We start from the raw sequence: 15,542 nt of genomic DNA, 5'->3' as shown, positions 1-15,542 counted from the left end.
AGAGTCATATCTACGTGTATCAGGCTCCCATATTACTCCAACTGCACATGTCTCACATCATTAGAGAGCCTCCACCAGCTTGAACAGCAATCTGCTGAAATGCAGGGTCCATGGATTCATGAGGTTGTCTCCATACTCATACATGTCCATCCACTCAATACAATTTGAAACGAGACTCGTCCGACCAGGCAACACGTTTTCAGTCGTCAACAGCAAAATGTTCGTGTTGATGGGCCCAGACAAGGCGTAAAGCATTGTGTCATGCAGTCATCAAGGGTACACGAGTGGGCCTTTTGCTCCGAAAGCACATATTGATGATGTTTCATTGAATGGCTCACATGCTGACACTTGTTGATAGCCCAGCATTGAAATCCACAGCAATTTGCAGAACGGTTGCACTTCTGTCGCATTGAAGGATTCTTTTCAGCAGTCGTTGGTCCCATTCTTGCAGGATCGTTTTCCAGTCTCAGTGCTGTCAGAGATTTAATATTTTACCATATTCCTGATATTCACGGTACACTCATGAAATGGTCATATGAAAAAATCCCTACTTCATCGCCACCTTGGAGATGCTGTGTCCCATTGCTTGTGCGCCGACTATAATGCCACATTAAAACTCACTTAAATCTTGATAACCTGCCATTGAAGCAGCAGTAATCGATCTAACAACTGTGCCAGACACTTGTCTTATATAGGCATTGCCAACCACAGTGCAGTATTCTGCCTGTTTACATATCTCTGCATTTGAATACACATGCCTATGCCAATTTCTTTGACACTTCAGTGTAGAACAGCTGATGTTCACAAACAGCATAATAATAATAATACCATTTTGTTATATATACATACATACAACAAAATCTAACACTTCATTATCCCTTGCTCAAATTATCATTTCACCCTCTATGAATTAATTTATTGAATAGTAGCATTTCTCCCACAGAATCTGCTGTAGCCTCATTTTTGAAATTTCTGGCTTCATATAAAATATGTGTTTCCCCATTAACTGGTTATCTATTGTCATCCCCATATACTGTGGAGTCTGTGCATATAATTTCAATTGGTGTGTGGATAGCAAAAATTATTTTCATTTCTCGTGTTGTATGTATGGTTAAATTGATTCTCATCAAATAATTTTTGTCTGCTGTGTAGGGAGATTATAATTTTATAAATGTATATGGAGGGAACAGTTAGGATTTTTAGTTTCTGAAATAATGGGTGACGAGGCTCCGTTTGCTGTGCAATATACAGGTATCTGACAATTTGCTTTTGCAGTTTCAGTATCCGAGACACATTATTTGAATTTAACCCCAAAAATTATACCATATCTAATAACAGATTGAAAACCCCTTGATAAGCAATATTTGTGTACTCAAGTCAGTGGAATTTTCTAGTATTTGCATCGCAAATGCAAAACTGCATAGTTCATTTAATAGGAAGTCAACATTTGTATTCCAGCGTAAGTTCTTGTTCACATTTAGTCCTATGAATTTGACCATGTCAACTTCTTGCATAAGTTGATTGTTATGTTGCATTTTAAATTCCACACATTTTGCATGTTTGGTTTTGAAATATATCATATAGGTTTTTGTAATGTTAGTTTCAACCTGTTTAAGTGGAGCCCATTTTCTAAAGTATCCAGTGTGTTTATGATGGAGCTTGCAATTTTTTCTCAATCATCATCTTCAATTAAAATAGAAGCATCATCTGCAAACAGAACTGATAGGCAATTTATATTTATGGATAAGTCATTTATGTACAATAGGAACACAAGTGGCCCCAAAATGGAGCCTTGAGGAACCTTTACTCCATTTAGAACAATAATAATTCACTGCATTTGAAGTGGTAGTTACCCTTTTTTCTGTTATGTAGGAATAATGTGAGACAATTTAAAGCACTGTCCTTAATCCCACATTTATCTAATTTGTAGATAAGCAAGTCATGGTGTAAGGAGACAAATGCTTTTGTGAGATCACAGAAGATATCTGCAACTTTACTCCTCTACTCCAATGATTTGCATATCTTTTCAGTAAAGTTATTCACTTCATCCAGAGTGTTTTTCCCCGGTTGAAATCTAAATTGGTTACTTATGATAGTATCGGTTTTACAATAAAAATTTTGATCTGGTTTGCAGCTACTTTCTCTAATACTTCTGATACGACTGAACAACAGACACAGGGTGATAGTTTCCCGTTCTTCCCTCAACCCTTTCTGAAACAGAGGCCTGACTTCAGCATACTTCAAAACATGGGAAAAGCATCCCTGTTCAAAAGATTGGTGGAATACTTTACTTAGGGGACATGCTATTATGTCACACACTGTTTTAATCACTTTAGTTGCTATCCCTCTCACCTAGCAGAGTTTTCATTTTTTTTATGATAACATAACATTTTCCACATCCTTTATTGTGACTTTTTAAAAATTTGTAAGATACTCAGCTTTCTGGTTTGAATCCAAAAGAATTTACTTTACTCTGATACATCAACATCTGAGTATGCCACATTTACGAAGAATTCTTTTCAACACTCTGATATTTGAGCTGGGTTTACAATAAAGCTATCATCTACTTTAATCCTAGATATTCCATTATTACTAATTCTGATTTGACATAGAACTGCATGGCTTTTGTCTTGCTTTTATGTTGTGCAATGGACATATTGTTTGCCATTTGTTTGGCTGCCTTCACAACCTTTTTAAATATAGCTTTACAACGATGAACACACTCAGTGAAACATCTGTTTTTATTATATTCAGTTCGCTGTGGAGTTTCCTCTTCCTGGCACTAGAAATTTTTATACCCCGAGTTACAGTATCCATTTAAGTTTATTAGTCATTTTGTTACATGTGGTTCTAAGTGGAAAAGTATCATTAAATATTTCAAGAAAGCTACTTAAAAAGTTGTTAAAAGTTGCTATTACTTGAAATACAGCTGTTGTCAGGTCATTCAACATCTCTTAACTTATTGTTAAATGTAACTGAAGTTTTTCATTGAAGTTCCTTTTCATGTGGGTTTCATTACATGAAATTTCTTTGTTAATTTTTGGTAGTTCAGAGTGGTCAGAGATTCCTAAATCTACGCCAAATTTAAAAACATCTTCAATGGTTCTTTACTCTAGCAAAGCTTCAGAATTATAACCTTGTGCTATTGATTCCTTCTTGTTGGTGAATGGGCCACAGAAAACATTTATTTCATTCACTAACCCTAACTTTCTGCTCCTGTTCATATGTAGTCCATGCTGGGTGTGTTCATCTCGGGTCAATTTGCTAACAAACACTGCTACTTGTCATGGAGCTAACAGAACTTTTCAGTCCCTCAAGCCAAATATTTAGATAACTGGTAGAAATAGTGGCTAATGAAATGCGGTTTTAATTTTCTTTTGAGTTAGTAGGGAGTCCCAACATCTTGCTTAAAGTCAGATGGAAGCTTATTGAAAATATTGTTACCAGAGTGCATAACTCCATTCTGAGCCATAGACAAGGAAGAGAAGTCAACATGACAATCATTTTCATCTCTTCTGCTGTTTCTGCATTTATCACAGTTCAGTTGAAAACAATTTTTGTTATCAGCAACACAAACCATTAGGGAAAAAATGTGTTGGGAAGTGTGTGTAAGAATTTCAAGATCCTTGAAAAGGCTTCTGCAAGATGTATCTATTTTACATAATATTTTTACTGTTTGCTTCTGCTGAACAAACACCTTATTTACTTTTGGTGTGTTGCCCCAGAGGATAATTCCAAAAGACAACAGGGAATCAAAATATGAAAAATAAATCAACAGTTCTGTCTTTAGGTCAAGACAATAACAGATGTTCCTATGGGCATAAAACTGAACTGAGCTTCTTGTTTAGTTTATCCATGTATTGACTTCATTTTAACTTGTTATCCAGCTGGACCCCAAGGAATTTAGACACTGTGCTACTTTCAGTGTATGACCATTGATGTCTACTTCTGGTGCTAAGAGATAATTATTACTTGTCTGAAATTGCATAATGCGAGTCTCTGCGAGATTAAGGCTTAAATTGTTAGCTGTAAACAATTTGTAGGCCTGAAAATTCCTTGCAGATTACAACTGTGTGCTCTACCAAATGAGCTACCCAAACCTAGCAAAATTCTAATCAAATTAGGATTAATAATTAAAAACCCTATTGAAAGAATAAATATTAAAACAATAATAATAAAACAATTTATATTTTTCTCACCCGACATATCCTCATAGTTATAATTCCACCAGTACTGTGTCTCTGCAACATCCTTTCTTCCAGGAGTGCTAGTACCACAAGTTTTGCAGGAGACATTCTGTGAAGTTTGGAAGGTAGGAGACAAGAAATCTGTGGAGTTTCATATCAGCACACACTTAGCTGCGATGTGAAAATCTCACTGTGGTACTCGTAGGCTATTGAGTTGGGTCTGCTAAAGTTGAATTTGGACCTTCATTATATTCTTGTTTTGTTAGCATAAGTTACAGTTTTTGAAATCACATTTAGGGTCATTCGTATAAGTCAGAAAGAAGAATGGGCCAAGTACTGGTCCTTGTGGCATTCCTCCATTATGTTTCGTCATTCTGAGATTATTTTCATGCTGGGGATACAGTCTATTAATGAGACCATCTGCCTTTTGTTATGGAGGTAAGATTCAATTTATTCCATTAATGCCATGACAGTTTAGTCTGCTAAATACTGATAAGGTCATACGATTTTTGGTTCTTACTTCTGCAATGCATACTTGCAACCGTATTGACTTCTGGTGCCAGTGCGCTGTTACACAAAGAGAAATTGTGCTGTGGTAAGAGATGCCAGGTGTGGATAACTGTTTTAAGCATGCACCAAGTAAGACTGGGGGACTGGTGGACTGAATGACAAAGAGTGGATTATGCTGTGTACTGAGAGCTGGGCACATGCTAGTTGTGGACTGGAAGCAAGGGAAGAGCTACGGCATCATCCGAGTGATGGGTCAGCAACCCAGAAGTTGCTGTTAGTCAGCGAATGGTGGGGAGTGCATCAAATCAGAATTAGTGCCTCACACTTCTACTGATTTTGGTGGACATTGGCATTATATTTGGAATTTGAACTGGGTCATTCATCTTGGCTGGAAAAGTAAAGCGTACATCTTCGATTGACTCCAGTCGCATGCAACTGTTTTCGGTTAGCAAGTCTTGGGAGCATTTTTCCTATTTCCTCTGGGACACATCACATTAGATGTTGCGAGTTGGGCTTATCGTTGACTGTAGTGTCACAAAATTGTACCCTGGTGGTATCGTGCAAATTTCCATGTATGTGTGGCTAATCCGATACCTTTCTGATGCAGACTTTCTGGAGTGCGTAAATCACGTTGAAGTGTGCATGATATTCAACAGAAGTGATGTCAGCTTTAGGGTGCTTCAAGATTGTGGATACATTTTCTCAGGTTCCACTGACTAGAATTTGCATGTACAGGAGTTAATTAATTTCTGTGATTACAAAGCTGTGAGTCAATCCCATCAAGGTTGAAGTGTATTGTTCCAAATTGCCTCATGTTCCAGAGGCATGGCGGATGTAAAGTTGGTTAAGACTGATAGTGATAAATTGTAATTTAGAGAGTTTGTCCTTAGTCTGGGGCTGTAGCAAAGTAAGGCATGTACTGATGTATCTGATACTAATGAAAAGTTGATTTGTTTGTAGCTGCATTAGCACATGTTATGCTTCAGTCACCTGAAGTTAAATTTTTTATTGGTTCTTCTATAACTATTGTAACATTGGTTTTCTCACAAATGGATTGGTTGAACTGGCGTTAAGTAATTCACATGGCCAATTGCAGTGTACTAATATGAAAAAATACTAAACTTAAGCTTATTTGTTTTAGAAAGAAGACGCTGGATAATTTTAAATTTTTAAAGTTACTGCTCCTAATGTTTAAAGGAAAAGGAAACTCGAGCCATCTAGGTCTTCAGTGATTATTCTAAATATCTTGGATCATTGTAAATTTTTAAATGTTATTGGTTCTAATGCTATGGGGAAAATTTTTGTAAATTTAGAATTTCAGTAATTGCCTTTAAATATTTTGAAAGATTTTATATCCTAAAAATTTGCATGATATTAATATTTCAAGGATTACTGGTTTCATATTTTTAAAAAAGGCATGAATTTTGTGTATGCCTGTGTAAACTAAGTAAACCAATAACTGTTCAGCTACTGTGCTCAGCTGCTTATCACATCAGAACCATTGTGATCTAGTGTGACCATCTACAAAGGTTACCCTTCCATTTCGAATCCGTAAGAGAAGGTATCAAGTATAAGGGGTGATCAAAAAGTTTCCATTTGAGGGCACTGTTACACAGTATATGCAATGTAACATGACTCCAATGTGGGTATAAAAGCACCAACATGTAGGCAAGGGATTAATTTGACATTCCTATCTTTCTGACACGCATGCAGTAAATGGAGAAACATGAACTATGGCGATGTTACTACCAAATGCATCCAAACAGGACCAGCATGCTGTTATTTTATTGTTGGCTGCTGAAGGACAAACACTAGTAGATATCCATTGCAGATTGAAGAATGCATATGGGGTAGCACGTCTTTCAAAACCAACCATTGTGGAATGGTGCGCCAAGTTCTGTGCAAGTCAAGATTCAACCCCATGTCACAAATGTCATAGGGCATAAGTTACACCAACTTAGTCCTGATCTCTCTCCATATCATGCCACTGGTCTCTTAAAAACAGGCCTTGAAGTATTAACAATTCCTATCAGCCAAGATGTGCAGCAGACAGTTATGATCTGTTTCACGCAGTAGGACATGGTGTTTCACCATGCAAGCATCTTAAGTCTGGTACATTAGTGAATCATGATCGCCTCTTAATGCTCATGGTGATTTCTGCCTGATTGGCATACCAATTCTCTGCTGTAAGGCCTTCAAACAGAAACATTTTGTTTGCGCCTTACAGAATTTTTTGATCCCCACAATTGAAGGCTTTGGTAAAGTCACAGAACATACCAACAAGATAATTCTCCTTTTTTAGCTCTGTTACTATTTCATTTGTGGGGACTTGTATTGCCTTCTATGCGAAGAATCCTTTATGAAAGCCACACAGAGAAGCAGTTAAAAAGTTTTGCTCAGTTAAACCAGTCAGTATTTTATCATAGACCATTTTCTCTGAGAGAATGATACTGAGGTAATTTGAGATGGCTTGCTTATTCCCAGTTTTGTAGATGGATGTCACTACAGCATATTTAAGTCTGTTAGGAAATATGCCGCAAGTCACTGACTACAAAGATAGCTTATGGATAAGCCTATCAAGTCAGCACAAGATTTTAATATGCTGCTAGAAACACCTTCACAGCCAGCAGTATTACAACTTTTTACTGACCTGATGAATTCATACCATGTTACCAATGGCTTGTTGTTCAACTGACGTACAGCAAAGATGTGTGACACAAGGGGGATGAGTAGATAAGATAGAAATCAAGCACCAATGGCAAAACAAGTAATCTAAATTAATGTATTTCATTTTTGATAGCATTTGGAGCTTATGGATAAGCCTATTAAGTCAGCACAAGATTTTAATATGCTGCTAGAAACACCTTCACAGCCAGCAGTATTACAACTTTTTACTGACCTGATGAATTCATACCATGTTACCAATGGCTCGTTGTTCAACTGACATAAAGCAAAGATGTATGACACAAGGGGGATGAGTAGATAAGATAGAAATCAAGCACCAATAGCAAAACAAGTAATCTAAATTAATGTATTTCATTTTTGATAGCATATGGAATATAATATGAACTTTTTTCCTAAAAATTGACATTTATGTCTGCAGGGCTTGTAGTTCCACTGGAATGATTATGTAATTCTGATAGTAATGTGGGAAGAGGGGTGAGGGGGATGAGAGATTAGCGTTTAACGTCCTGTCAACAACATGGTCATTAGTGATGAAGCACAAGCTCGTGTTAGGGAAGGATGGAGAAGGAAATCAGCTGTGCCCTTTCAAATGAACCATCCCAGAATTTGCCTGAAGCAAATTAGGGAAATCACAGAAAATCTAAATCAGGATGGTCAGATGCGGGTTTGAACCATCACCTTCCAATGAGAGTCCAGTGTGCTAACCATTGCACCACCTCACTTAGTAATGTGGGAAGAATTTTCAGCAATGTTCCTGATGGCATCCTCAACAGTGTAACTGAGGCAGTCATCCTTACTGTTCTTTGCCACCCCCACCCCCCTCCTCCTTGTCCCCGCATCTATAATATATTATATACTTCCTGACAGATTAAAACTTCGTGCCAGAGTGGGACTCAAATTTTGTTTGAGCCTGGGTCTGGCTCACAGTTTTAATCAACCAGGAAGTTTCAAATCAGTAAAGGCTAAGTTTCAAATGAGTGAACACTCCAATGCAAACTGAAAATTCATTCTGGATTACATTACCTTGCTAACCAAGAACTTTCCTCATAGAGCATAAATCACAAGTGACTTTAAGTCTCCCTGCAACTGACTTAAAATTCAGAGAGGGCCATTAAATTACAGGATTTTTTATAACTTTCATGGAAACGTGTGTTGATTAAAATATTTTTTATGGCACCAACAGTAAACCCTTAATTTGATGCCACAAACATGTTGACAGGTTGGAGTAGTATAAATCCACACAGTAGCGCACAAAATATATTCACACCTTCGATGATGTGCACCATACAGAAACAATCATGTTGCATGTTTATGGGGTCAGAGGGTGTGGATCTGTTTGAAAGTTGCAGGACAATGAAGGTTTGTTACTGAGACAGATGTTCAATTAAAGGAATAGCATATGAATCAGTGGAAAGATTAAATACTGAAAGATACACTGCCAATGATGTACAGATGAGTGGAATACTTGTGTATGTGTGAAACTGAAACAGCAAAAGAGCAGAACAGCAAATTGACTTGCAAATCATTGACGTTGATGAATTGATGCTGGATTCAATTTGAACTGTTGATCTGCACACAATCCTATCCACCATAACCTTGGTTATAGGACAGTCCATAACCAATGAATAGCAATGTAGCAGTCAATGGCTCAAAGAATGTGCAGCAAACAGGTTCTCAGGAGCACACGGAGTATTAAGCTCCTGATGGAGAAGCTTTCCTTGAACAAATGTAGCAGGAGATACATCCATGGTGCACCATTATTAAACAGAGAGCAAGAGACATGTAACAAAGTAGCAGCATCCATCATCTGCACTCAGGCAACAATTCAAGACACAGGCATTTACTGGTTGCCAAAGATTACATATTGGTTCACTTCCAGAACAAGAACCAAACTATAACTAAGGCTTGCCCAAGCAACATATTATTAGCACTGTTGATGTTATGAAATAGAAATTCCAGGATATTCTCTCACAAGGAGTAGGTGTTTGCAACTTGCAAAACAGCATGGCCTCATATGTATCACATTCTGCTCATAACAATGTGTCACCTTACTTGTAAAAATTAATAATTTTACGAAAACTATGCAAAAATAATAATTGTATAAATCTATTGATATGTTCTGGAACTACAAAATTGTGAAGTTCACATGTTTTGACTTTTTTCAGTATATAAAACATTCTTTATTCCTTGCAAATATACTAAAATCAAATGTGTTCAGCTGTGAACTTCAAATAAACAGAGTTTAATGATTAATTTAGTTGATTTTAGCAGAATTTTAAGAAATAAACATCTCCTTCTTGTGTTTATGCATAATTACCTGTACAACAATTGGATTTATATTGCCACAAATGAATTTGACAAGTGAACCTGCCTTCATGTAATTCTCACTTTCACTTTGAACAACAATGTTTTGACATAAAACAAAAGTGTTATGATTCTCTAACCATACTATGTGCCATATAACAAATATGCCAGTTCTTAAGCTTAAATGAAGATCGTTATCTGAGTATTTCAAAATTAACATTATGAAATATTTTTTAACATTATTATCCTGTCCCCAATTCAGGGTCAAAATGTTTTGTACTTACATGTATGCAGGGTATGTTGGCAAACCATAATATCCTCTTGCTATTCCATGTCCTTCTGAAGACATTGTTAAATAATCACAGATGTATCTATACTCACTTTCGGTGTTACTCTTTCCTACATCAAACACTTCGGGGCAAGTTTTTATTAATTTTACAATAACTTTTCTTATAAATCTTGCTACTAGAAGTGCCATGACAACTAGATATCTGTTTCCACAGCTGTGAACAAAAAGGATGCCATACTTGTAAACTATCAACAACAAATGTATTACAAAGCTGACAGATTTTGTACTTTTTATAAAACAGTGCACATACCTCAGCTGCTATTCCTTACAAGTTGTAAAGTGATTTGTACTGTTGTCATAATAAAGAAAATTAATACAGTAATATATTTTCTTAGAATAATAAATTCATCTACAACTGCAATATCCTGAGTGAGAGTGACATTCTTGAAACCAGGAGTAGCAAACAATTACAACCACAAGATTTGCTGTAACTGTTTAGAATTAAATGTTTATTTATAAGTCCAAAATATACCGAAAAATGTGATAGACATAGATTTTAGTGATGATGAAGTTAAAATGGTAAATCTCTAAGTCTGCTTACTACTAAGCCAAAGTTGTAAAAAAATTATAACTGCAAAAAATGTCCAGTACACATACAATATAAACATTGAGTTACTTATTATCTAGAGAAAGCTTTTCAGTGTTCACTGAGAGTAAATTAATATATGCATTGACTATTTAACTTTGTATGCTGTTGGTTGGCCTGTTGGCACATCTACAGTTACATCTACATCTATGCTCTGAACACCACTGTGAAGCGCAGTAGATACATCTCACTGTACCAGTTACTAGAGTTTCTTCCTGTAACACTCATGCATACAGCACAGGAAGGATTATTTGTTTAAATGCCTCTATGCCTACTGTAATGAATCTAATCTTGTCCTCCTGACACCTGTGGGAGAAATACATAAGGTTTTTTAGTATATTCCTTATGTCATCGCATAAAGATGACTCATGAAACTTTATAAGTACGCTTTTATTGTGATAGTTTAGTTCTAATCTTCAAGTGTCTGCCAATTCCATCTCTTCAGCATCTATGTGACACTCTCCCATGGATCAAAGAAACCTGTGATCATTTGTGCTGCCCTTCTCTGTGAATGTTCAATAGCCCCTGCTAGTCGTATCTGGTTCAGGTCCAATACACTTGAGCAGTATTCTAGGATAGATGGCACAAGTGATCTGCAAGCAATCTCCTTTCATAGACTGATTGCATCTTTCAAGTATTCTGCCAATAAACTGAAGTCTATGAGCTGCTTTACCCACAACTGAGCCTTTGAGATCATTCAATTTTATATCCTTACACAGTGTTACACCCAGGCATTTGTACGAGTTGGCTGTGACTCATTGATATTATAGTCATAGAGTACTAACTGATATTGTAATCATTGCCTAATGAGTTTTTTTTTCATTTTGTGAAGTGCATAGTTTTTCATTTCTGAACATTTAAAGCAAGTTTCCAACCTTTGCAGGTATCTTATCAAGATCTGACAATATTTATGCAGCTTCTTTCAGGCAGTACTTCACTACAGATAACAGCGTCATCTGCAAAAAGTCTGAGGTTACTATCAACAGTCTCTGCAAGATCATTAATATAAAACATGAACAGCAAGGGTCCGATCACACTTCCCTGGAGCATAACTGCAATTACTTCTACATCTGGTGATGACTCTCAATCCAAGATAACAGGTTGCATACTCCTTACCAAAAAAATCCTTAATCCAGTCTCAAACTTCACATGATATCCAATTCTAGCAAACTTTTGTTGATAAGCATAGATGTGGTACTGAGTCAAATGCTTTTTGGAAATCAAGAAACATTGCTCCTACCTGACTGCCTTGATCCAAAGCTTTTAATACGTGATGTGAGGAAAGTGCGATTTGGGTTCCACGTGATTGGCGTTTTTCAATTCCATGCTGGTTGGCACAAAGGAGATCATTCTGTTCAAAGTATTTAATTATATTTGAACTCAGAATATGTTCTAAGATTCTACAACAAATTGACATCCAGGATATTAGACAGTAGTTTTGTGGATCACTTCTACCACCCTTCTTGTAAATAGTTGGAACCTGCAGTTTCTTTCAGTTACTGGGCACAGTTTTTTGTTTGAGGGATCTACAATAGATTACAGCTAAAAGAGAGGCTAATTCAACTGCAGACTCAGTATAGAATCTCATTTGGTTTCCATCAGGCACGGGATCTTTTTTCAGTTTTAATTATTTCAGCTGTTTCTCAACAGCACCGATACTAACATTTATTTTACTCATCTTTTCAGTGGTAGGAGGATTAAATTGGGGCAGTTCTCCTTGGTTTTCCTTTGTAAAGGAACATTTTAAAATTGAGTTATGCAATTTCCCTTTTGCTTTGCTACCCTTTGTTTCAGTTTATGTCTCATCTGTGAGTGGCTGGCCACTATCTCAGGTGGCACTAACAGTCTTTACATATGACATGAATTTTTTGGGATTTTGTGAAAGACAGAATTCTGCTATGGTAGTCACTGAAGGCTTCACACATTGCTCTCTTGACAGCCAAATGTGTTTCATTTAGCATCCCTCTATCTATATCCTTATGGTTTCATTTAGCATCTCTCTATCTATATCCTTACGGTTTGTTTCACACCTATTATACCTATGATGCAAACGTCTCTGTTTCTTTAGAAGTTTCTTTAGTGGCATTATACCATGGAGCCCCCCCATGAACCATGGACCTTGCCGTTGGTGGGGAGGCTTGCGTGCCTCAGCGATACAGATAGCCGTACCGTAGGTGCAACCACAACGGAGGGGTATCTGTTGAGAGGCCAGACAAACGTGTGGTTCCTGAAGAGGGGCAGCAGCCTTTTCAGTAGTTGCAAGGGCAACAGTCTGGATGATTGACTGATCTGGCCTTGTAACAATAACCAAAACGGCATTGCCGTGCCGGTACTGCGAACGGCTGAAAGCAAGAGGAAACTACAGCCGTAATTTTTCCTGAGGGCATGCAGCTTTACTGTATGATTACATGATGATGGCGTCCTCTTGGGTAAAATATTCCGGAGGTAAAATAGTCCCCCATTCGGATCTCCGGGTGGGGACTACTCAAGAGGATGTCGTTATCAGGAGAAAGAAAACTGGCGTTCTACGGATCAGAGCGTGGAATGTCAGATCCCTTAATCAGGCAGGTAGGTTAGAAAATTTAAAAAGGGAAATGGATAGGTTGAAGTTAGACATAGTGGGAATTAGTGAAGTTCGGTGGCAGGAGGAACAAGACTTCTGGTCAGGTGACTACAGGGTTAGAAACACAAAATCAAATAGGGGTAATGCAGGAGTAGGTTTAATAATGAATAGGAAAATAGGAATGCGGGTAAGCTACTACAAACAGCATAGTGAACGCATTATTGTGGCCAAGATAGATACGAAGCCCACACCTACTACAGTAGTACAAGTTTATATGCCAACTGGCTCTGCAGATGACGAAGAAATTGAAGAAATATATGATGAAATAAAAGAAATTATTCAGATTGTGAAGGGAGACGAAAATTTAATAGTCATGGGTGACTGGAATTCGAGTGTAGGAAAAGGGAGAGAAGGAAACATAGTAGGTGAATATGGATTGGGGGACAGAAATGAAAGAGGAAGCCGCCTGGTAGAATTTTGCACAGAGCACAACATAATCATAACTAACACTTGGTTTAAGAATCATGAAAGAAGGTTGTATACATGGAAGAACCCTGGAGATACTAAAAGGTATCAGATAGATTATATAATGGTAAGACAGAGATTTAGGAACCAGGTTTTAAATTGTAAGACATTTCCAGGGGCAGATGTGGACTCTGACCACAATCTATTGGTTATGACCTGTAGATTAAAACTGAAGAAACTGCAAAAAGGTGGGAATTTAAGGAGATGGGACCTGGATAAACTAAAAGAACCAGAGGTTGTACAGAGATTCAGGGAGAGCATAAGGGAGCAATTGACAGGAATGGGGGAAATAAATACAGTAGAAGAAGAATGGGTAGCTTTGAGGGATGAAGTAGTGAAGGCAGCAGAGGATCAAGTAGGTAAAAAGACGAGGGCTAGTAGAAACCCTTGGGTAACAGAAGAAATATTGAATTTAATTGATGAAAGGAGAAAATATAAAAATGCAGTAAGTGAAACAGGCAAAAAGGAATACAAACGTCTCAAAAATGAGATCGACAGGAAGTGCAAAATGGCTAAGCAGGGATGGCTAGAGGACAAATGTAAGGATGTAGAGGCCTATCTTGCTAGGGGTAAGATAGATACCGCCTACAGGAAAATTAAAGAGACCTTTGGAGATAAGAGAACGACTTGTATGAATATCAAGAGCTCACATGGAAACCCAGTTCTAAGCAAAGAATGGAAAGCAGAAAGGTGGAAGGAGTATGTAGAGGGTCTATACAAGGGCGATGTACTTGAGGACAATATTATGGAAATGGAAGAGGATGTATATGAAGATGAAATGGGAGATATGATACTGCGTGAAGAGTTTGACAGAGCACTGAAAGACCTGAGTCGAAACAAAGCCCCCGGAGTAGACAATATTCCATTGGAACTACTGACGGCCGTGGGAGAGCCAGTCCTGACAAAACTCTACCATCTGGTGAGGAAGATGTATGAGACAGGCGAAATACCCTCAGACTTCAAGAAGAATATAATAATTCCAATCCCAAAGAAAGCAGGTGTTGACAGATGTGAAAATTACCAAACTATCAGCTTAATAAGTCACAGCTGCAAAATACTAACACGAATTCTTTACAGACGAATGGAAAAACTAGTAGAAGCCAACCTCGGGGAAGATCAGTTTGGATTCCGTAGAAACACTGGAACACGTGAGGCAATACTGACCTTACGACTTATCTTAGAAGAAAGATTAAGGAAAGGCAAACCTACGTTTCTAGCATTTGTAGACTTAGAGAAAGCTTTTGACAATGTTGACTGGAATACTCTCTTTCAAATTCTGAAGGTGGCAGGGGTAAAATACAGGGAGCGAAAGGCTATTTACAATTTGTACAGAAACCAGATGGCAGTTATAAGAGTCGAGGGGCATGAAAGGGAAGCAGTGGTTGGGAAGGGAGTAAGACAGGGTTGTAGCCTCTCCCCGATGTTATTCAATCTCTATATTGAGCAAGCAGTAAAGGAAACAAAAGAAAAATTCGGAGTAGGTATTAAAATTCATGGAGAAGAAATAAAAACTTTGAGGTTCGCCAATGACATTGTAATTCTGTCAGAGACAGCAAAGGACTTGGAAGAGCAGTTGAATGGAATGGACAGTGTCTTGAAAGGAGGATATAAGATGAACATCAACAAAAGCAAAACAAGGATAATGGAATGTAGTCTAATTAAGTCGGGTGATGCTGAGGGAATTAGATTAGGAAATGAGGCACTTAAAGTAGTAAAGGAGTTTTGCTATTTGGGGAGCAAAATAACTGATGATGGTCATAGTAGAGAGGATATAAAATGTAGGCTGGCAATGGCAAGGAAAGCGTTTCTGAAGAAGAGAAATTTGTTAACATC

At 37.5% G+C, this 15,542-nt stretch overlaps 1 protein-coding gene across 8 annotated transcripts in view; it reads right to left on the bottom strand.

The window, feature by feature from the left end:
- The window catches only part of LOC126481111 (uncharacterized), a 132,982-nt gene that overhangs the window by 32,003 nt on the left and 85,437 nt on the right, over window positions 1-15,542 (bottom strand). For all 8 annotated transcript variants that reach the window (XM_050104638.1, XM_050104636.1, XM_050104639.1 and 5 more), the window contains one exon: window positions 9,971-10,189. In XM_050104638.1, the coding sequence (XP_049960595.1) occupies window positions 9,971-10,164 (194 nt within the window). In that variant the 5' untranslated portion in view covers window positions 10,165-10,189. The remainder of the gene's footprint in view (window positions 1-9,970; window positions 10,190-15,542) is intronic.

Source organism: Schistocerca serialis, chromosome 5, assembly GCF_023864345.2.
Source record: "Schistocerca serialis cubense isolate TAMUIC-IGC-003099 chromosome 5, iqSchSeri2.2, whole genome shotgun sequence".
In the NCBI taxonomy this organism is placed as follows: domain Eukaryota; kingdom Metazoa; phylum Arthropoda; class Insecta; order Orthoptera; family Acrididae; genus Schistocerca; species Schistocerca serialis.
This window is presented reverse-complemented; position numbering and strand designations above follow the sequence as displayed.